The sequence below is a fragment of the Typha angustifolia genome, chromosome 11, assembly GCF_048772165.1.
Source record: "Typha angustifolia cultivar Huaian chromosome 11, ASM4877216v1, whole genome shotgun sequence".
In the NCBI taxonomy this organism is placed as follows: Eukaryota; Viridiplantae; Streptophyta; class Magnoliopsida; order Poales; family Typhaceae; genus Typha; species Typha angustifolia.
Genome location: NC_133249.1, coordinates 5,954,875 through 5,977,750, shown reverse-complemented (window position 1 = coordinate 5,977,750; position 22,876 = coordinate 5,954,875). Strand labels below are relative to the sequence as shown.

The following is a 22,876-nucleotide window of genomic DNA, read 5'->3' as shown; positions in this document are numbered from 1 at the left end:
ATATTAAATCCAAGAAATAGAAGAGTCCAAAAATAGATCGCCATCCCCATTTGTCGTCGTCTTCAGGACGGAATCTCGAAAGCTCCAACCACACCACGAAAATATTTCCCCAAATCGAACTGTAACCTCTCACTCCTTTGAATCCGTTCTGCCACCCAATTAACCCTTCTATATTCCTCCTTCGTTCTTTTCCTTCAATCTAGTTCTGGTCCTCTTGGGGTGTTGGGGATTTCTTGTGGAATCCCTGCCACCGTTCGTTGCATCTCGCGGATTAGGGTTTTGGTGTTTGATTTGGATAGGATGGTGGAGCTCTCTCTCATGCCCTCCGCCCTCTTCTCGCCCACCGGTTTCCATCAGGAGCCGGGACTATCAAGGCTACCCAAGGTGAGGGCTTGGAAATCGATCTACTTATACTGGATTGTGTTCCCCTTTGTTAGGGATTTTATTTTATTTTCTTTATGCATTTCCTTCTTTTTTTTAAACCCCGGATATCCTGTAAAAGGAGAATACTTGGTAGTCATGGGTTCAATTTTAGGGCTCCTTTTGGTTTGGCGTAATTGTTCTTGCTGTAAATTATTTGATGTTTCTGGTGTTTGTGCAGATATTGCGAATTGTTATATTATTACTTTTAGAATTTCTTTAAGAAAGTATGATACTTCTTTTAATAGCTCAGTTGATTTACTTGTGTTTTTACCATAAATCATTATGGACAGTAATGCTTCCTAAACTTGAAAATTGGGGTTTGATAATTATTGAATCATGCAATTTTATTCCAAGAAAGGTTGCAAATGCTGCTGGTGTGGGTGTTGCTAGGAATCTGTTGATGCTGTGGCATGTTCCCTAATGATGCAACACATCATGCTGTGCAAGAGAATACTCGGTAGCCCAAGAGAAAATACATGGTATCCGTCATCATTGTTTGATGAGTAAAGGGAAGGAAAGAGAAAGAGACAGAGATCTGTGTGCTTGAAGTTCTTTCTCTCCCTTACTCTGTTTTTCTCGCTGGAACTAATTAATGTTAGGTTTAATGGGTTCCTGCCTACAACTCGTGGGACATCATGAAAGTTTCATTTCAAATCTTAACGATATTGAAAACACGTCGTTATGAGGATTACTATATGTTACCATGTTGTACCATTTCGGCTAATGGAATATTAGTGCCTAGTAACATGGTTAAATTTTTAGTCATCAATTTGAAGAGTGACCTATAAGGAAATGCTGATCTAATGTGACCTAAGTTATCACATTTATACATTAGGTAGGAATGATAAAACTTTTTCATAAAAAATAAGTTCTTTACATAATTTCCTGTGAATTTTTTAAAAATAATGTAATCATTTTGACACTACTTGTAATATCAACTTTATCCTTGAACCATGAAACCACCAATTATATATCAGTATATTAAACCTTTATTCACTAGAAGATCATATTTTTTTTAAAGTCAAATCATTACAAATCACCACCATTTATGCATAATTATATTGTAGGGACTACAACATTGCTATATTCTCTCTTGTTCTACAATGAGATTCGAACCTAGTTATGAAATGTGAAGGCCCTATCCACCTTATCAGTTATGAAAGATGAGCTTTGCTTTTGTTGTGCAGGATCTTCAAGCTTTGGCAACAATAAATATTCAGGGAAAAAGACAAGATGTACCAAGATCTGCTTTCCTGCAACACTCTGTGCAAGATACAAAAAATGTAGTGCACCAGTCGCATCTCTTGCCAGATTCAACTATGTCTCCGATTAATAAAAAACCTGTTCTTATTGATGTGCAAGGTTTGCATCTTACCACTAGTAGTCATGCTAGGAATTGTAATATCTAACAGATAATGAATCCATCTTTTGATATCCACATTCTAAGTTCACACAAATTTCTGTCTCTAATGATAATATCCTAACACCTTTTTTATGGATAAAAATTTCTTCCCTTTTTGTTCAAGATTCTTTTTGTTACTAATTAATGTATATGATATTGAATGCAAAACTATAATCAAGCCATTTTGCATATTTTAATAGTTATTTCTTATGCTAGGTACATATATTCAGTGGTCGAGCCAAAATTTTCATATAGTGGGAGCAAAATATTATAATTTAAAAAAATATATTTCACATAAAAATATTAAATTTAATAAAGAAATATCCAATAGTATTACAAAGAAGCATATGGAAATACATAAAATTAGACAATATGTGATTACCAAAAATTAATTACAATGTATATGTATATATATATTATATTAGTTTAATTTTAACATTGAAATTATAACACAACACTAAAGAACAAAAAATAGCCAAGCAAAAACTTTACTAGATATGTATCCATTTCAGTCATAATAAGTTAATAACACATCAATACTATATTACTAGGACGAAACTGGCGAACTTTAGGGAGTTAGGTAGTCTACGCATACTTTAAATTGAAGTATAAGAATATGCATGGCTTATCAATTTTTTCTTATCCAACAATAGCTCCTTCCTATGTGTGCAATGTGAAAAATATACAAGATGTGTTGTCCTGGACTATTTATCTGTCTCTCAATCATCACAATGCTTTGAGGTCTCTTACTCAACTATTTAGGGTTGTTAGTACTTCGGTTTTGTTGGTGTGGAAAGAGATGAAGGAGAGTGTGTGTGGGAAAAATTGTGAGATAATTATACTTGGGGATCATTATAGTAGCATGGTGCAATTTTAAGACTTGGAAATATCAGGAGGCAATTTTGGAGATTGAAAGGAATGAATAGTTAGGGACAAATGAACAAGTTGGTATTATTACATACTACTATGTTAATTTGTATACTGTTATGTGAAATTGACGGATAGGGCAATGTTATTTATGTGTAAAATTTTTTTTTATGTCTTTAGGTGCTAGAAGTTTGCTATTTTATTTTTCTTCTTACATTTCAGCATTAGCAGTGGGATGGCCTCTCGAAATTGTGCATAACATCTATATTGGAAGCTTGACGGGAAACTAGATACTAGTTTGATTCTTTTTTCTTTTTGGTTATAGTTCTGTAAGTCTGCTCAGATGTACAAGTGCACCTGCTGTTTTGTGCATTTATTTGTCCTGACTAAATAAGTAGACTGCATATTCAGTGAGCTGTGAAATGATGCTTCCCATGACACTCCACCTAAAATAAAAGCATATCTGTACTAAGATTGGGATTGGTCAGCAAATACAAATCTGCATAGAGAAAGAGACTGTAAAAACAATTTTTTTTTGGTCTGGTTTAAAATGTTCTCTATGAATACAATTAAGGAGTCTGAAATTACTCTCACTAAGTATGAATACAATTAAGGAGTCTGAAATTACTCTCACTAAGAAAATCTAACTAAATGGAATCACATCAGTTTATGAGAAATTAAAGGATTCATGATTGAGTTTAAAATAAGAAGCTTCCAGAGTATTAGTAAAGAATGTCATTTTCAACTTGAAAAAAAAAGATTTAGAAGGTTTATTGGACTATATTACCTTTCCATGAGTTGTTGATAACAATAATCATATGGTAGTTAGAACTTGAATTTACTAAGACTTTGTTTTCTTGGACTCTTAATGTTCACATGTTGATGGCTCAATCTGAAACCAAAGTTTCTATTATCATGATCCTACACATTTTTCTAATTTGGACAGATTTATTTAAATCAGAATAAACAAATTTGTTTATGCTTCTGACTTGTGTTTCGATGCTAACAAGTTGTTCTTTCTACAGATTCATGCTCTGACTCAGTTCTTTTCACCTTTGGGATTGCCGAGCAGTGTTCTAGACAAGAAAAGATACTAAATTTTCTTATGTCTGGTTCAAGTATGTCAGAAGCAGGGGGCCTAAACATTTCTTTACTATCTGACCTTATGGGGTTTCGCACAATGGCAATTAACACTTACCATCCGCTGTATGTTCCTAATGATGATTTCTGTCTCTACGAGATTGGAATGGACGAGCACCAACATTCTCTACATCAGCAAATGCAGCTTTTTGCTCCTGATCCATTCGTGGATTTTGTTGGAAATATGTCACAGTCTTCAGTCCTTGCAATTGATCAGAATGGTCAGGTTCTTTTCACTGGCAGTGGCGCTGAAATGAAAGATTTACTTTCAATTCTTTCAGAGTTTCATCTGTCCAAAGGATCAAGAAGTGGCAACAAGCTGTCAATGCTAGTCCCATACTTTACTAGGTAAGCCATTATATCCTGTCTCATGTTTATTTAAAAAAATAAATAAATGTAACTAAAATCTAGATTCTCAAATTTATTTTTTAAAAAAATAACTAAAATACCTATAGTTTCTTCATCTTCCTTATTTCTTTCTCTCTTCATCTTTTCTAGGGCACAACGTGATTGCTTTTCCTAATAAAAAATAAATGTAAGTTCTCCTTTAGCAACTCTCATCTCGTGCACACATTAGATATAGCTTGGGTTTGGCATTTTTGTTTAGATATAGCTTTAGAGTTTTTACTTAGGCATAGCTTGAGTTTTTGGTTTTTATAAAGAGAACCATCTTTCTTTTAGGCATAGCTTGGGTTTTTGGTTTTTATAAAGAGAACCACTCCACACAAAAATTATATTAGGTTGGAATAGATTTGGATATAGGTTGAGTTGGGATGGGTTGGGTTGGATTGGGTTAGGTTATGGTGAGTTTGAATTGAATTGACTATAGGTTGGATAAGTATAACTTAGCTGAGTATAAGTATAAAGAGAACCACTCCACACAAAAATTATATTAGGTTGGAATAGATTTGGATATAGGTTGAGTTAGGTTGGGTTAGGTTGGGTTGGATTGGGTTAGGTTTTGTTGAGTTTGAATTGAATTGAGTATAAGTTGGATAAGTATGACTTAGCTGAGGGTTTTTTTTTTGTAATTTTTCTAGTGTAGTTAACTTAACAGAGAATTTGTCTGCTCCTGCACGAAATCATTTGATTGCAAGAACTTAGTCAATAATAGTTTTCCATCTGATTAATTGCTGGTCTGGTGCCTATCATTTATTCATTGCATACATGAGGTAAGCAAAAATGCAATTGAAGAAATAAAACCAGCAGTTTTCTCAACCTATCTTTTCTTGGGCCACTATGGATGATGAAGGGAAAGCAATCCTTTTGCTGATATTGGAACTGTCAGTTTGAACTCAGAGGGACCACCCCTTTTGCTGATAAACCCCTCAAGTATTAGTCAGACTCTGCAATCCTTGTATATCCAATTATTTCTCTTTTGAAGGGGATTGCTTATCCTGTTGCTTTTCAAAATTTTGAATTTGGTACAGTTGATATAAAAAAAGACATTTTAAAAAAAAACAATTTATCATGACATTCCCCTTTTCCTCCATGTATTTCTTTTCCTCACCTTTGATTTTCCATAACTTCATATGCTTCCTCGTTTTAATTAGTCAAGAAAAAGATGACATGAAAATGCTGTGTGAACAGGAGAGGTGGTGGACGGTCACGAGCTAATGGCCAAGTGTCCTCTTTGCAGTTGCAGACTCAGACGGTTGCTCCTTTGACTAGGTATATAATGTGATATCTTATATCAAGCTTCCTATGAATAACATCATACGTTCTTTGCAGCATAATTAAATAATATGGATTTTCATGATATATAATAGATTGTTAGGTGCATACAGTTAATTCAATATTTCGTGCTTATGACTGATACATAACTCACTGATTTTATCATTTGTGGAGGAGAGAGAGAGAGAGAGAGAGAGAGAAGAGGACCTCTAGGTTCTGACATATGGAGAATGGATTGTACATTGTAGTTTACATGTCATGAAGAAAAAGCACTAGCACAGATATTGTCAAGAAAAGGGAATTCAAGCTTTTTAATATGCACCTTTAGATTGAATCATTAAAATTATTTTATGTTGTTGGTCTATCTCATAATATTCCTAATTACAGTACTATCGCTGTTTATCTCCTGTTTTATATGTTTTTTAGACATGTTTCACTTTTCCTGGCGCTGGCTTTTTAAAACATACTAATACTGTAGATTTTTTTTATACTTTATTTTTCTTTTTCTAATTCTGAGAATAGTTGCCATTCTCTGACATTAATAATTTCATGCCATCTGCATCTCACTTTTTTTTCCACTGACCAATTTAAATTTCTCAGCCCTGAAAACTTCAAGCTGAAAACATCCACAAAGAAGAAACGGAACAAAAGGTCAGAAAGAGAGCGTGATTTATACCAGAAAAATTACTTCCGTGCATGTGAAAGCTTTCTTACATTGATCCTCGATAAGAATAGAGGAGGAAGCATGTCGGCGATCGTCTCACTGAAGAAATCAGGGCCCGAGATAAGCCAATTCCTTAATCAAATATCTGCTGGCCTTGCTGGAACAGGTCTTGCAGTTCTTTCCTCTGTTCTATGCAAAGTGGCATTTGGTCCGGTATCTTTTTCTGCTACCAAGCTTTTGAATACTGGATTTGGACTTGGCTTGTTTTGGCTCTCTTGGGCAGTCATCAGATTAAGTCATACAATCAGCTTTGTCAGTAAGAACTCAGGCCACAAGAAGCTCAGTGAGGAGGAGATAGCAGGCAAGATTGGGAGGAGCATGAACGACATTCTATTTAGAGCTGCGACAGTGTTGGCTGTGGTAGTTATGAGGTTTGCGTAAGTTTTCCTGCTTTCTTTTTTCTTTTTCCTCGTTAACCCATTTCCTCTTTCGCAAGTGTTGAGATGGGACTAACTTTAATAATATGTTGATTAATGCTTCTTTTGGTAGTGTCTCTTAAGATGTACAAATGTCTTGAGTCTATTGTAAAATAGTAGATTACGGGTTTGTATATGGAAGTTGAGCTTATGGTAGTACCCAATTTTTGTGCAAGTACTATTTTTCTGTTTTTCTGTTTTTCTGTTCTGATAGAAGTGCGAAATTGTCGTTAGTCTAATCTTTTGTGCAAATTGAAGATATAAAATTGATCAATGGACGAAAGCCCAATTCTTCTACCCTTTCATTGATGAGGAGTAATCCATTTGATTTCCCATTATAATTTTCATTGAAAGCAACCCTGTCTTGAGTTTTGGCCGTTTTAGCTGCATATTTATGTTTCAGGCTTGTTCTTGAATTAAAGCTAACCTTACAAGAATAAAATCATCAGAATCTAATCACTTACATATATGATATGGGGTTGCTTGAGTTTTGGCCGTTTTAGCTGCATATTTATGTTTCAGGCTTGTTCTTGAATTAAAGCTAACCTTACAAGAATAAAATCATCAGAATCTAATCACTTACATATATGATATGAATGCAGGCCCTTTCTTTGTTATACTGATAACGTAGGAATTCTGATATATTTTTTGCGATCTTTCTAAGATAATATTTTACTTTTTTATACGAAAATAAATAATAAATCAGCTCAGGAGTACTCATATAATACGAGACTCTTTATAATTATACAAGGATAATCCCATCTGCCATACGAATGTAGATTTTAGTGCACCACGATGTTGATGGTGGTGAAGGTGAGAGACTTAATAATATTTGTGCTTGTACTTCAGAGCTAAGTAAACTCAGCAAAAGACTGATAAGAAGACGTCCTCTTCTTCTCTTCAAAGGACGAGGAGAATTAACTCCTGGAACAAGGATAAAGACAATCTATCCCAATGCACTTGTCAGGCAAAGTCTGAATTGGCTAGACTTCGCCAGCAAGTTTGGTATTAGTCATCTGACTGCATTCTAAAATATCCAACATCAAGAAAGCAATACGAGCTTTTGATTGGGCCCAATGGAGGGATGAGTTCAGATGCTGGACGTATTGGGATCTACAAGGTCCACTCGACCAGACGACCACTCTGGTGTCCGATTTCACCGTGGACATTTTTAAGAGCTCCTGCGAAAGGTTGAGCAGAATCGGATTCGCTCCAAGAATAAAAGATCACAGTTGGTTTACACGGCATCCTCCGTATGTGAGATCGATACTACGACCGGTGTTTTAACATCCAGTTAAGATTCCATAACTCTTTTTCTCAGAAAGTGATGGACATTCATGATGGAATAATGCACCTGCCGACATTAAAATATTGTTTTGATCCATTCTAGGATCGATCAATCAATCAAGCTCTCGTGCTTACATTATAACAAGTGTATTGTAAGGTTTGAGATTTGAGAACTGTAGCTTTGGAAATTAAGTGGATATTTTATTTTAGAGAAAGTTTGTAGGGTAGATATTTCATTCATTCTAAATAGATAATTACAAGTCTGATATATATCAGAGAAAAAAAAAATTGGACATAGCTACACCTGCATCACAGATCGAGCTTTTGGTGATTCTGTAGTGACCAAAGTGGATTTGGCCAGCCGAGAAATATACCTACACGAAATAGGAATAAAAATTGAAAATATAGGGAGGTGCTTCGCCAAATTCTACAAGCCATGACCAATGGAGAGTGAAATGAGTGTGGCAGTAGAGAAATAGAAAAAAGAAACATAGGTGGGTAAGAAACCCTACCGCCGCAACCCTCTCCTTCACTGGCAAACCCTAATTCCACCTCCACCGTTGCAAAGTTTGTAGGAGGGGTGGAAGACGAGGAGAGAGGGAGGGAAGTGTAGAATATAGAGATAACTTTGGTGGAAAGCGCAAGAGGTAAAGAGAACAAAACTAATCATAATCGATAGATGACGATGATAACTATGGGATGGGAGGAGAAGCGAGAGAGGGAGGGAAGTAGGGATAAAAAAGAGGATAAAAAAATAAAAGGGAGGAAGAAACACCTCACGGTTGAGGGGGAGAAATCCCTCCCCTCCTTTGACTAGGGTAAAGAGATGGGAGAAGTAAAAAGTCGCCAATGGTGGAGGAAGAACCCTCTACTTGCCGAGGAGGAAAAACTTGAAACCCTAGCAACACAAGTTGCTAGGGCTGATGTTGAAACAGAAAAGTGAAAATGAGAAATGTTTATATATTTTTAATCTCTTATACTCTTATATAATATTTAACTATTATTTTTGAATAAGAAGTTATATTCTGGAATGATGAACATGGCTTAAAGATTTGGAATCGTTTTTTTTAGTGCAGATATCTCACTCCCGGTTACCCTTCACATGTAACGTGAGGTTAGTAATTTTTTAGTGGAGCTGTCTAACTTCTATACTTATGCATTTCCTTTTTTTTTTCTTTTTCTTTTTTTTAAAAAGTAGTCATGTTGGGATTAAGACTCTTAGGCTTGAGTACACGAAATTAACCTGTAAGCTTAGTTTTAAAAACTCATATAAGTGCCAACATGAAAAGAGACAGAGGGGGTGGATGAGGACCTTTTTCATATAATATTTAATAAAAAAATATTTTTGATAAAGTATTAAATGACTATATGGTAATATAAGTTTTTAGTGTATTACAAGGAAACTTGGAAGAGAAACCTAAATATAAATACTTTGAACCTGCTATTAAAAATATAATTTTTTTTATCAAAATATATTATATTAAAAAAAATATCTATGAATGAGCCAGGTAGGAAATAAAAAAGTGAATTTTACAAATCATGCCTTACATTTTATTTTATAATTCACACCTTTGTCTTTGAATTTTTTTTATTATAATTTTTATTTAATATTCTCTGTTAATTTAAACGGTATCAGCAAAAAAATATTCTATTATAATATATAAAATAATTTATAAATACTTAAATTATCTATGACTTCTTCATAAAATGAGCAAAGAAAAAGAAAAATAGTAGTGATAAGAATCACAAAATAAATAAAATATAAAATATAATTTATAAAATATCCAAAAAAAAGAAGAGGAATTGATTGATCATAGGTAGGATTATTTCGTCAAATACTCAACTACAGAGATGTCCATATTTTGAGCCAGGACCCTCATTTACATATAGATAGATAGATAGATGCACGTAATAAATCATTTCTCTATCTGTCCATATCCATATATGGATGGACAGATACAAGAATCCGGATAATTATCCCCGAATACCGTCGGATTCCGATACCGATACCCATCCCTCTAAATTAATCCGGTGCTCACCCACACAGCGCACAGCGGTGTCTAACTTGTCCTTCATGAGGTGTCCACCACCTTTTAACCACTCGAACCCAAAATTTAGATAAATAAATAAATGAAAATAATAAAATAAATTCCAGCTTCGACGAAACTCCATTCCTATCTTTAGTATGTGGAGGATAAACCTCCCGCCCCGCAAAAATAGCAAACATTACAACAGAAATTTAACCCTAACCCCCATCACTATATATATACATATATATATATATATATATATATATATATATATATATATATATATTACTACTCTTACTACTCTCCATTCCTTATAAACAATCAGACCCAAATAAATGACTTTGTGCATATTAAATTTAACATCACCGCCACCACCACCGCCGCCAATGGAGAAGATGGATCCTGGCTCGCGGGGGCTCCACAACAGTTGTGGCTACGCCGACGATGGTGTTAATGGATCGCTGGAGCTGTGCACGGAGAGCCTGGGGTTCGAGAGCGGGGACGGGAGGGTCGGGGAGGGGGAGGCCGAGCTGGACGTCAGCTCGGGGGATGACACGGCGGCGGGAGAAGAGAGGACGGGGCGGAGGAGGGGCGACGAGAGGAGGAAGGAGTTCCCGCCGCCGCTCAGGTGGATCGGCGAGGGCGCTCACATGAAGGCCGAGAGGAGAGATGGTCGGCTGATCCTGACGGAAGTGTGGACCGAGCGGCCGGATATCTTCTACGTGTCCCGGGAAGATGGACGGCTCAAATTGCATCTGATAGGGTCAGAAGAGGAGGAGGAGGAGGAGGAGGAGGAGGAGGAGGAGGTGACCGATGAGGAGAGTGACGGCGGAGGTGGGAGTTGGGATTGGGGAAGGGATGAGAGGAGGAGGGAGGGGATTTGGAGGTGCCAAGAGGCGGTGAGTGGTAACGGGATGCCGTTATTGTGGTCGAATCACCGCTTCCTGACGACGGCCTGAGGTGAAAAGAAAATTAAAGAAGAAAAAAAAAAGAAAAAAAAAAGAAAAAAAAAAAGAGAGAGATGGAACCGGTGTCGTCACCACCGGTGGGATGGGAGAGAAGATTCTAGAAAGAAATGGGTTTCTATTTTCTATATTTTTTTTTTTTTGCATGTATACCCTCTAAAATTTCTTAATTATGTTTTTAACCTTTTAAAGTTAGATATTTATATGTATACCTATCAAAACACTTATTAGAGCCTGAGATGAAAAATTAAGAATGGAATAAAATGAGGATTTATCTTAGGATAAAAAAAAAAATTTGTCCCAATTTTTGTTAGGTGTTTGGTTGCACAATTGTTAGGATAAGATATAAATTTAATGATCGAATTAAGCTTATCGGTCTTTTTCTAGTTTAATGTAAATAGATATTTGTTATTTTTTTATTGAGAAAGATAGAAAAATAGTTTTATAATTAAATATAAATTTTATTTTTAATTATAACTATTATATTATCATATCATGTTTATTTTTAAAATTTCTTACAAAAAATTTATTTAATTTAATTTATCATAATTTTACGATATAGATATTATCACAAATAGCATCATAAATATACAAGGCATATTTTAATACATTATATTATAGTCACATTATAATTGGGTAATTCGACAATTATATTAAGTCACATTACAGTTTGATAATATATTTAATAAGTTATAATCACTATAAATATATATTATATTCATATTATAATTCATTTATTTTGTCTTTTTGAGAGAAACATTATCTGAGCTAAATGTTAGGATAAAGATACCCAGATAAGTAGAGTTTGTTTTCTTTCCTTATCCCTTGTTTAACAAGAATTTTCTGAAATAAAAAGGGGTTATCTTGCCCTTGTTTTTTTGTATGATTATTATATTTAATAGTAAAGAATATATGTTCTTATTCTTATTCTTATTCTTATTCTTTTTTTTAATATACTGGGCATCTTGATTATTTTGTGTATTAAATACTTCAACTTTTGTCCTAAAGTAATTAGAAAGCCATCCTTAGATTTTAAAAGTATATTTAATTTACAAGGTAGTGGTGTGGAGAAAATTTGGCTTGGCCAATGTAAACACTTTTATTTGATTGAATATTTATAATAGTAACAGTTTAGGAAGAGATGATTTGTTCTTGAATAATAAAATATAATGCATCTTATTAGACAAATAGAATATCTATGTGGGATCAAATCTTTGATAACTATTTATTCACCTCTTATATATATGACTTATAAAGCGGATTTGAAATCTATATATCTTAGAAAATATTAGCATCATGATATCATTTAATCATAGATGATTCATACATGAACTATACTGAGAAGAACTAAATCTAAATCACTTTATAGATTATGGAATGATTCACTTAGAGCATCACACTTTACAAAATATATGTATACTACTTATCATAGATAACCATATTCTCTTTGTTATAGTATTCTTCGTGTTATATTAATTTTGCATCTAGCAAAATCCAAACTATGAGTAGGTATGACTTTGAAAATATTTTCAGGCTAGATTGAAAATCTCTTTGTAATTTATGACGGTATGAGTCAAGCCTATCTTAGAGTCCAAGGAACAAATATGTTCCTAATCACTGTAACTATGCATTTAAGTGACTCTAAGGGAGTTAGGCGATGTGGTCCGGCATGATCGGGTCACCCCAAGTTGAACCGTTAGATCTTGATCTAAGGTTCTTATTTTCTTTATATATATATAATGAGTCTTGCTGAGCCAAGATTGATTATTTTTGGCAGATAATTGTGCATCTAGTTTGGCTATTTGGGCTCCCATGTTAGAGCCCAAGAAGATAAGCTATTTAATATTTTACTATTTAATGTTACAAAAGCATTCTGCCATTATCTTTTTTTAATAATAGTTACAAGCTAAATTAACTATACATGAAAAATGAGCTAAATAAGTAACTCTTCTCATGTTAAAGTAAAGTGAATACGATGATTTTATTATCAAATTAGGATTATTTTGGATATTAATTTTAAATAATATAATATTTTCTATTTCGTTAGCTATTGTCGGGTGAAAATTAACTAATAATATTTTTGAGGCATTAAAAGTATAATCTAGATAAGAAGCAAATTGTAGGGCGTGTTTTTATTAATGTATGCATATATATAATTAAGTAAAAAAAATTATAAGTTGATCATGTAGATGGTAAAGAATCGTCAAACAATTCTGAATATAATAAACAAATAGTGTCTCATCAAGCTTAAGAGTTTGGCGTCTGAGCAAAACTCACGTTTAGAATCAATCTAAGTTAAGACATTTCAACTCATGTGAAAAGAAAGAACTTCAGTGAATAAGAATAACACCGTTCCTAAAACAAGATCCTAATATATGTTTAGATAAAACTCACATTCTAAAACGAACTCTGAAAAATAAATCCGAGGCTTGGCTCAGACATAAACTACAATGCTCGTTCATCGGAGCATATTTTATTAACCATTCCAACAGATACTGCATCAGTTGAACTCAAGAGTGATGGAATGTCCAGAAAAGTACACAAGAAAATGCGAGAAAGTCTTTTGCTCATATTACCTTTGCAAGAATATAGAAAATGATAGCATTATGTTAGATCTTTCTTGAAATATTTAACAATTCTCCATGAAAGCGCCTCCCATACTAAAACCTCATCCTGAGACGAAAAAGAGTGAGAAACTTTAGTCTCTCTCTCTCTCTCTCTCTCTCTCTCTCTTTTGTTCTCTTCACGTTAAATTTTAAATTTTATGATCCTAAAGCGCAACCAGTGACTAGAAAACTATTAAAACTTTCCAAAGATTGAAGCACAGAGAAACGCTGCAATTTCTCTACTAACAGATACTTCATTCAGAAGAGTTCTCCTTGGACTCCGAGTAGGGGTAGCCGATGCCATGGCGAGTATAAGGAAACACCACAAAGACAGCGCTAGCTATAGCACCAACCACCACCGGCAAGGCCATGTTCACAACCTTCTCGTCGGACTCGAAAGACGGATAAAAGCACGAGACGATCTTCGAATCCAACAGCGCGATAACTCCGAATACGAGCAAAGAGAAGAAGGCATGCACAAAGTCCCCAAGTCTTAGCTTGTACTTGGACAAGTTCACAGAGCTAGAGTTTAGATCCGAGAAGGAGTACAAACCTTTTATGGTAGCTATACCATAGTAAATCTTCCCATCACTCCCTTTGTAGCTATCAGTGAAGGAAGAGAAGAAGCAAGAGAGGCCACAAAGGATGAGGAGTGCACCAGTCAAGAACTTGTTAAAGGTGTGACACTTGCCATTGCTAGTGAGAAGAGGGTTAAGGAATTGGAAGATGAAGACTGTTCCACTAGGAAGGACCTTGATGAGGTTGCCTACTCCTTTGAAGGCCTTGTCTGCTGTGCTTTGTGATTTCGTTGTGGAAGAAGAGCTGGTGAGTGATTGGGTGTTATCTCCTGCCATGGTGATCAAGTGTATTTGTTCCAATTTTGATCTCGGGTGTGTCACTCTTTATAGGAAGTATGGTGGGATTATAAGTTGAGACAATGATATGTTTACCATTAATTGTTAGAATGAAGAAGCTTGGTTGGGCTACCTAAGAGTCCATTCTACTTTGATACAATTGTTCAAAGTAATGCTTGCCCTAATGGCTGGTTGGTACGGGTATAAAAGTTGACCAGTTTTATGCTCAAACACATGCAAATTTTCTATGCAGAATAAGTTTATTAAAGGCAGAAGATAGTTTGAATCCAAAATCTAATCTGAGGAGTTCATGCTAATTTTTTTAATCAGCGAGCACATAGATATTGCTTCTCTGTCATGTCAAGTTTTGATACTCTCTTGAATGTTAGTTGTGTTAATAATAACTTACATTCAATTCATAAATTATCCAGAAAATGAACCTACCAAAGTAGAGAATCTGAACAGTCTATTATGGTGAACTTCTTGAAAAATTCACAATAAGATATCTTAATTTGGATGTGTCATACGGATGTTTATTGCGTACATTCTCTTACTTGTAATGATGAAACATTTAGGTTATTATCCAGCTATCATAGTACTCCTCAGATACATCTCTATTTATTGGAATTGATTTGTGACAGTGATATTGCTTCATTGTACGATTCGCTAGTCTCAATAAGAATGTACGTTTTATCTACCAATCAACCCATAAGTATATATATATATATATATATATATATAACATGAGGTTGACAAGATATCGTTTTATATTTGCACACTAAGAAAAAGCTTTGGTCCTTTGTATCAATCTTCAAATGTGCCTATGTGCAAGACTATTAAAATAATCAAACTAAATTAGTAATTAATTTTGACCTGAGGCCTGACAAGCTCACTCATCCTCAGCTTGCCCAAGATATAATGATTTATATCTATGTCTATCTCACTTTGATATAATCCTAAACAACTAAACAGAAATGTCTATTTTCATTTTTGATAAATTGATGATTATTTTACATATTAGAGTTTTAATCTTTTGATAAATTTATAGGCTAAACCTTAAATTTCAAGCTTTAATTAAGTCTTATTTACCTCAAGATTAAATCATGTTAGATCTGACCAGCTTGAATTAGGTTTGAATTAGGCTTGTTTAAGGCTTGAATTAGACTTATTTAAGGCTTGAATTAGCCTTAAATAGGTTTAAATTGAGCCTAGCTTTAGAGTAGCCTGAATTAGGCTCGGCTCGGAATTAAGTGAACCGAGCTCAAATAGATTAAGGCTCGCTCATGGCCAGGTTGTTTACACCTAGACATGATCATTAGGCCCGACCCACCCGAACCCGTCCGGTTTTAACCGGGCTAAGCCCAGCCCGACCCGAGCCCGATATAGTAGTGGACGGCATAGCATAGCCTTTGTCCACCCGGCCCGACCCGAAAGCTCGATCCACTACTCTCATCTATAGCCCAACACATAATGCATATATATTTATATAATTATTTTAGTCCAACATTGGATATTTAGTAAACTATTTATCAATATATATGTATGTTTCTATGAAAGATAACTAAAATATCTTCGTATAAGCCCATTAAACTCAGCCCAATAAAATATAATAATTTTTATATTTAACGCATTATATTAGAGCCATTATACCCAACCCAAGCCCAATATGTAATGGGTTAGTGGGCGGTAACGGGCTAGAATATTCTAGCCCGGCTTGAACCCGGCCCGGTCCGAGTGATTGGTGGGTCGGGCTGTGAACAAATATTTAAGCCCGGTTGGCTAGAAAAGTCCGGCCCGAACCCGGCCAGGCCCGCCCAACCCGATGATCACGTCTATTTACACCCGGCTTAGATAGTTATTTAACCGACTATTTAATTTAAATAATAATAATAAGTTTTTTAGTATTACAATTTTATTTCTAACATTCTACCCATCAAGCTCATATAGGATCTTTAATAAATAAAAGACAATTTTTTTTGAACTTAACAGTTTAACTCAGTTGATAGTTTTACAGTACGGTTAACTTATAGGAGTACGGTTAACTTAGAGGAGAAGCTTGATAGCACGACAGCTTAGAACAAGTTTTGGCAGAGTTTAGTTTAGAGCTATTGTTCCATAATGTACATGCTTGAAGATTAAACTAGACAGCTTATTCAATTGGCTAAAGTTTAGTAAATTCTAACATGCTTAGGGAGGATTGACATAAAGCTTACGGGCCAATGAATGAAAAAAAATAACTATTTTAGAGAGAAAGGAGTTAAATTTTTTTAAGCAACAGACAGGAGACTTTCTCTAGCTCTATCGGCGACGATGGAGACTGCCGACGACGACGTGCTGACCAGGTTGGAGATCTCCACCCGTGACGCCCGCCGCCTCCAACTCGAAACCCTCCAATCCATCCTCCAACATAATTCCGACACCGACTACCTCAAGACCTACCTCCGAGACCCCGAGATCGGCGCCGACTCCTTCAGACGCCTCGTCCCCCTTTCCTCCTATGCCGACTACGCCGACCTCATTGGCCTCATCGCCGACGGAATCAAACCACCTTCGTCCCTCTCTTCCAATCCCCTCCTCTGCTTCTTCCTAAGGTCAGCAGAGAAAAATGAAAATTAATTTTCTCTTTTTTCCGATCATTATTGCCCTTTTTCTTCGTTTTTATTCATCTACTTCGTAATTTGTGGAATACCCAGTTCAGGGACCAGTTCCTCGAAGCCAAAGTTGGTACCTTTCTTCGATTCCCAACTCGCTAAAACTTCCTCTAATCTTGCCCATCAGGCAAGCTCCGCCCTTCTTCGAAGGTAAATATTGAATAGTTCTCTACAGCCCATGTATTTCCTTGCAAGTTTTAATCTTTACTCTCATCAAACCTAAACAAAAAGACAAAAAAGTTGATACCTTTTTGTCTTTTCGATTTGTCTTGCCCTTTTTTCTTTGTTTTTGTTAATGTGTACGAAATCTACGGGATAACTAGTTGGGAATCTAGCTCGTGGATCCAAAATTTGTACCTTCTTCGTGTCCAGATTCACCAAATCAGCCTCTGCTACCCATCTATTTCCTTGCAAGTTATAATCTTTGATCAAATCCCAGGTTGTTCCCACCAAGACCATCCATAAGTAAGATCTTATGGTTCCTCTACGCCGGAAATGTTACAGAAACCAAAGGGGGATTCAAGGTAATGGCGGCTACGGCATACCCACTTCAAGGGAAGGGGCCTAATCCATCTCCTTTGCTCAATATCTGCGTCAGTCCACAAGAAGTAATTCTGGGTGACGATATTTATCAGCAAACGTATTGCCACCTTCTCTGCGGCCTCAGGTTCTCCTCTTCCATAGACGCCATCCGAGCTCCATATGCAGCAGGGCTAGTGAGGGCAATTCGACTTTTAGAGTCCAATTGGGAGCAGCTTTGCCATGACGTAGAATTCGGATCTGTTAGTAGCAAGATAACAGAATCTCCAATGCGAGAAATTGTTGAAAAATTGCTTGGTGGACCGCAACTGGACTTGGCGCAGAGGACTCAAGTAGCTTGTCAGAAAGAGAGCTGGTGTGGAATTCTTCGCGAATTGTGGCCGGAGATGCGATACATTGCTTGTGTCACCACTGGTAGTATGGAGCAATATTATCCAATTTTGAAGTACTATGCTGGTGAGACTGTACCATTGTTATGTGGAGACTACTTTGCTTCAGAATGCCCTGTGGGGATTAACTTGGAGAGGACTTGTTCACCAGAGAATACAAGCTTTGTGTTACTCCCAACCGCTGCTTACTTCGAGTTCCTCCCTTTTGATATCGAGACTTCTCCTTATGACAAAAAAGAAACGGTTGATATCTCCAGCGTGGAGGTTGGAAACCTCTATGAGGTGGTGGTGACTACTTATAGGGGACTGTATCGATACCGGCTCGGAGATGTTGTTAAGGTAGTCGGGTTTTATAACTCTTCTCCTCGCATTAAGTTTGTGACAAGAGCTCGTAGAGATTCATCTGAGATCATTACTGAGAGGGACTTGATGTCTGCAATGGAAAATATTCAGCTCATGCTCAGAGATGAGTGCAGTGGAGAGATTGTAGAGTTTGCAGGGTGCTTAGATTCCGATTCTAGCAAGAGACATGCGAACATTTTTGTTGAAGTAAGCAGTGACTGTGTTTTGCTGCAGAAAAAGAGATTGGAGGAGTCAATTGCTTTTCTGAGAAGGTGTTGTTCATCTCTTGAAGAATATTTAGGGATTGTTTATAAATTGAAGAGGTCTAATGGAGATCTTGCTCCAGTAGAGATAGCAATAGTGAATCCAGGGAGCTTTGAGAGGCTCTTGAAGATGGCAGTGGAGAATGGAGTGTCTGCCAACCAATACAAACCACCAAAGATCATTAGAAATTATGAAATTGTTAAGACATTAAAGGCATGCATTGCAGTAAAAGCTAACAGTGAGGCTGCATTATTACATTGAGAGCTTCTCACAGGAGAATTGAACATTTACTAAGTTCTTGTTTGTATCGTATTGCTGTGGAAATTTTCGTCTGTGACTTTGTGTAGTAATTTAGGGTAATTTATAGTCATGTATTGCGGTCCGACTTCAACCTATAATCATTTATTTTAAATTTAAGGACTTAAATCCCTTGTGATACAGACTAAATAATAATTATTAAATTTTTCATCTAAGATTAGCAGAAATGATACAAGCTTATGTTAGGGTTCTCTCAAGAGAAAGAAAGGCCAGCCAAGAGAAAGAAAAGGTGGTCGATTCTGGCCAGCTAGAGCTTTTGGGTGTCTGGTGTCCTTTGGGTGCAAATCTCAGCTTGTCACTTGACTAGATGATGGGTTTGGGTCTTGATAGTTGACTGTAGAGAAGGCTCAAAGATTTGGCTAGAAGATAAGTCAAATAGGAAAAGACTTTGGATTCGACAAATTGGCATGGGTCTATCGGGTCCAATTAGGTCTCTGAGCTAGTTTTTGGGCTAGAAGATAAGGCATGGGTCTAGCCTTTCAAAATAAAGTTTTGGGCTGAAATTTGATATAAAAGTGTGTTATGCTCTTAGCTAGATATGAGATAGGGTTTGGTTAGATTTTCAGTAATAGAACCAGGCTTAATGGACGAAAGCTTTGGCTGGCTCGCAACAGCCTACACAGCTGGGTCTTAAGTCTAGCTAGAATTTTAGTGCCCCCTGGTGAGTGAGGAGGCATGTCCAGGACAAGGGCATGGTTGACTTGTGTATGGGAGATTTAGGCTAGGGTTTTAGCTGCGGTGCAACAAGGAAAACAATGGTGAGGAGATGATTAAGGGTTGATAAACCAAGAAGGGATGGCAGCAACTTAGTGGTGATAATGGTATGGTCCAAGGCTAAAGGTGACGATGGTTTAGGCCAAGGATAAGGGGCCACGTCCATGGTGACAGTTGGTTGTTGAAGGGGGTGATGATCATGGAAGGTGGAGGCCAAGTGGAGATGGAGGTGGGCTCGGTAAGGTGGACAGTGGTGGCGATGGTTGCAACTAGTAGGCGAGTGAAATGAAAGTCGTACAAAAGATACGGACGGTTGGGCAAAGAAGGCTAGAGAGGAGAAGCTAAAGACAAAAGAGAAGCTAAATCCAAATTAATAAATGCATCACTCAACTAAAGTTATGCTCCACATATTTATAGAAGCTAATTCGACTATCTACTAACTTGCTTAGTTTGGGCCTATCCAATTCAATTGAGACTTTACATAAATTCAAACAATTTTTATAATTAAAATAACTAATCTAAAATGAAATAAGCAAAGATGACTTGACTCAACCGACCCGCTCGCTCGGGCTAACTCAACTCAGACTTAGCCCCTATAGTAATGTATAAATGACCAAACTTTTTTTTAAAGGTAATCGGTAGATCATTCAAAACTTTACAAAGCCTCTCTTATAGACCTAGCTTGGTAATGTTATGAGTATGAGCATTTAACACCTACTCATATAACAAACCCGGAGAAGAGGATATAGGGTCGAACACCTAGTGCATTCCTAAATTATTAGAAATTTAGTCAAGTTTGAGCCACAGCAAAAGCCATTCACCCACTTATAGGGAGTCACTGAAGAGCCATAATGGGCCATTGCCCATAGTAATCAAAAAAATAAATTTACTTTTATGATACCCATCAGTCTGTGAACCAATAATGATTCATACACCACCTTGCAACCCACCCTACCAACTTGCATCCACCCATCCAATAGGCTCAACTGCACAGAGTACCTGCTGGCAAGAGAGAGTTATTTTCGACCATGTTATCACCCTACAGCAAAGGAAGGCTAAGAGTATCCCCCATCCATCCAGGTTGGAATATTTAGAGAACAGATTGGCATTAGATGCCATAGCTAGGGGAGAAACTTCATTCTGCCTGGAAACTATCATTCCTTGCTTTCCAAAGGCACCGCATGGCTTTGAAGAGAAAAGCTAGAGGTATACTATGGATAAATCTGAGATAATAGTAGACTGGCAGCTATCTAGATGAGATGGGGTGTTATCGAGCTTGTGGCCAAGCTTACAGCATTATCACATTGCTCAAGCAAATGGACAAGATAGTAACAATTGCACACCCGTTTCAAAACCAGAGTTACACATGGGTCAGGTCTCATCCATAGATGCATGATGGCCATATGAAAATCATCTTCCAGACCTTCGTAATTAAGCATTTTCACCCAAGGATTGTCGGCATCCATAAGAATTAATGCACACCAAAGATTTACAAATGCTCTCCCAGCTCTTAAGGTGCATGTCATGGATGCTTCTCATCATCAAACTCCCACCAGAAATTGCATAGAGTGGTGTTAAGCTTGGATATGAGAGCTTAAGGCAAGAGGGTAGTCGACATAAGAAATTTGGAATAGCGTTTAGAACAACTTGGGAGAGGAGTTTGCGTTTCCACCCGTCTAGCTTCCTTTTCATATTTTTTTTCAGAATGAACTCATAGGCTTCTTTTATGGGGACCCCAAAATATAAAAAAGACATGGCAATGAGGAAGATCCCTTGACCTCTCAAGCGAGAGATGAGGTAGAAATGCACTCATAGACCAGCTTAACAAAATGATTAAAACTCCACTCCATCCTGTCAAACACTTTCGATATAGACCGCTTTGAGCATGAATGCGCCTGGCCTACTGTGGGTGAAGTTGAGGAAGCACACAGCATCTTCCGGCCATGACGTGATTATCTAACATCTACCTCTCCGGCACAAAAGCATTCTAAGGCGATAAGATAACTTGATTAAGAAATGACTTCGTTCGACCTGCTAGGATATTGGAGATGATCTTACGAATCATATTACAAAAGCTGATGGGTCCTATAGTCAGTCACCTATCACACTGGAGTCGATGTCCTTCTTTGCTATGATGACTGTGTTAGTCTTGTTCAGATTTTGGTCCATTCTTTTAGATGTGAAGAAACTCCAAACTTCGCTACAAATCCCTAGCTTCAGGACCGACCTATAGAGTTGGAAATACCGAGTAGTTTGGCCGTCCAGGCCTGGCTTGTCTGATCCAAGGCTCTGAAGGGAGGTCAAATGATACGGTTCAGCGCCCAATGATTCATATTACTCCTGTTTTGCTTATTTGCTTAGATGTAATTCAGATTAGATCCTGAGGGTCCTGTTTGTTGCTTATGGGTACTTTGTTGTTTTGTGTTAGTCGGACCGAAGTAGGTCAGGCTAGGCTAATCAAGTCGTAGGTAGCCACCTACAAATACTTATGGTGCACACCTAGTTAACCATCTTTGATCAATTAGAATTGACTCCTCTTCTCCCTTGTTCGACCTCTCTCTCTCTTGTTCCTCTTCCTCCAAGCTTGGCCGACCACCATTGCCGACCTTGCTATTCACCTCCTCGACAAGTTGGTCTCTTATCTTGGAGAGACAGTCTACCTTCTCCCTCCTCCTTTTAAATTCCTATCGACTTACGCCATCTCCTTCCGCTATCTTCATACCGCCCTACCCTAGCTAAACCACCGCCATCCTCGCTGGCTATCCACTTCCACAATCCGTCACAATAAACTCAATCCTCTAATCTCGATCTACATTTCCACCTTTTAAGATCCCCACAACCCAACTTAAGACCTACATCTCATAGGTCCACTCCTTTTGACCTTCATCCACTGTTCAATTGATATTCCAATATCTAACTGACCAAACTTTTCAATCTTAGATATATTGGAAAACTCTCTTCTAAAGCGACATATTCTAATTCAGGAGGTTCTAACCGGTAGATAGCCTAAAATCATCATCACATGTTTCACTCTAGAGCCTATCCGGAGACCATTGCGGATCAAATTAAGTCGTTCCTCGTCTAATAGATCGGAATGCATATCATAAAATTTTCGTCAATCAGATAGGGGCTCACCTAAATTAGCAGCACTACCCTCGGGAAGTTTGGGAAGCAAGTGCCACTCCACACGAGGAAAGTTAGCAAGAGCAGGCGGGCTAAGAAAGGTGAAGATGGAGCAAAAATTGGAGACAAACTCAGCTAGAAATTGTG

General features: G+C 36.9%; 3 protein-coding genes across 4 annotated transcripts; 2 read left to right on the top strand and 1 right to left on the bottom strand.

Annotated features, from left to right (window-relative positions):
• Positions 1-54: 54 nt before the first annotated feature.
• Positions 55-6,841, top strand: LOC140770161 (uncharacterized). Its single transcript, XM_073111193.1, has 5 exons — positions 55-384; positions 1,611-1,785; positions 3,718-4,180; positions 5,423-5,503; positions 6,107-6,841. The coding sequence occupies exons 1-5, from the start codon at positions 301-303 to the stop codon at positions 6,609-6,611; spliced, it is 1,308 nt and encodes a 435-aa protein (XP_072967294.1). The 5' UTR covers positions 55-300; the 3' UTR covers positions 6,612-6,841.
• A 6,428-nt stretch (positions 6,842-13,269) lies between these two features.
• On the bottom strand, positions 13,270-14,425 carry LOC140770749 (protein DMP2). Of its 2 annotated transcripts, XM_073112009.1 has the most exons (2): positions 14,088-14,425; positions 13,270-13,979 (listed from the first exon to the last, which is right to left on the bottom strand). In XM_073112009.1, the coding sequence occupies exons 1-2, from the start codon at positions 14,386-14,388 to the stop codon at positions 13,789-13,791; spliced, it is 492 nt and encodes a 163-aa protein (XP_072968110.1). In that variant the 5' UTR covers positions 14,389-14,425; the 3' UTR covers positions 13,270-13,788. The 2 variants fall into 2 exon arrangements, with proteins under 2 accessions (XP_072968110.1, XP_072968109.1); XM_073112008.1 differs by having other exon boundaries at positions 13,278-14,425.
• Positions 14,426-16,644: 2,219 nt separating this feature from the next.
• Positions 16,645-18,908, top strand: LOC140770372 (probable indole-3-acetic acid-amido synthetase GH3.6). Its single transcript, XM_073111542.1, has 3 exons — positions 16,645-16,979; positions 17,082-17,189; positions 17,479-18,908. The coding sequence occupies exons 1-3, from the start codon at positions 16,699-16,701 to the stop codon at positions 18,833-18,835; spliced, it is 1,746 nt and encodes a 581-aa protein (XP_072967643.1). The 5' UTR covers positions 16,645-16,698; the 3' UTR covers positions 18,836-18,908.
• The last annotated feature ends 3,968 nt before the right edge of the window (positions 18,909-22,876 follow it).

What these genes read in the sequence shown, in the direction of transcription:
- LOC140770161 (XM_073111193.1), top strand. Translation starts at nt 301, where the DNA reads ATGGTGGAGCTCTCTCTCATGCCCTCCGCCCTCTTCTCGCCCACCGGT. An exon ending in GACTATCAAGGCTACCCAAG is followed by an intron (nt 385 to 1,610) that starts GTGAGGGCTTGG and finishes TTTGTTGTGCAG; the next exon opens with GATCTTCAAGCTTTGGCAAC. An exon ending in TGTTCTTATTGATGTGCAAG is followed by an intron (nt 1,786 to 3,717) that starts GTTTGCATCTTA and finishes TTCTTTCTACAG; the next exon opens with ATTCATGCTCTGACTCAGTT.
- LOC140770749 (XM_073112008.1), bottom strand. Translation starts at nt 14,388, where the DNA reads ATGGCAGGAGATAACACCCAATCACTCACCAGCTCTTCTTCCACAACG.
- LOC140770372 (XM_073111542.1), top strand. Translation starts at nt 16,699, where the DNA reads ATGGAGACTGCCGACGACGACGTGCTGACCAGGTTGGAGATCTCCACC. An exon ending in CTCCTCTGCTTCTTCCTAAG is followed by an intron (nt 16,980 to 17,081) that starts GTCAGCAGAGAA and finishes TGGAATACCCAG; the next exon opens with TTCAGGGACCAGTTCCTCGA. An exon ending in AGCTCCGCCCTTCTTCGAAG is followed by an intron (nt 17,190 to 17,478) that starts GTAAATATTGAA and finishes ATCAAATCCCAG; the next exon opens with GTTGTTCCCACCAAGACCAT.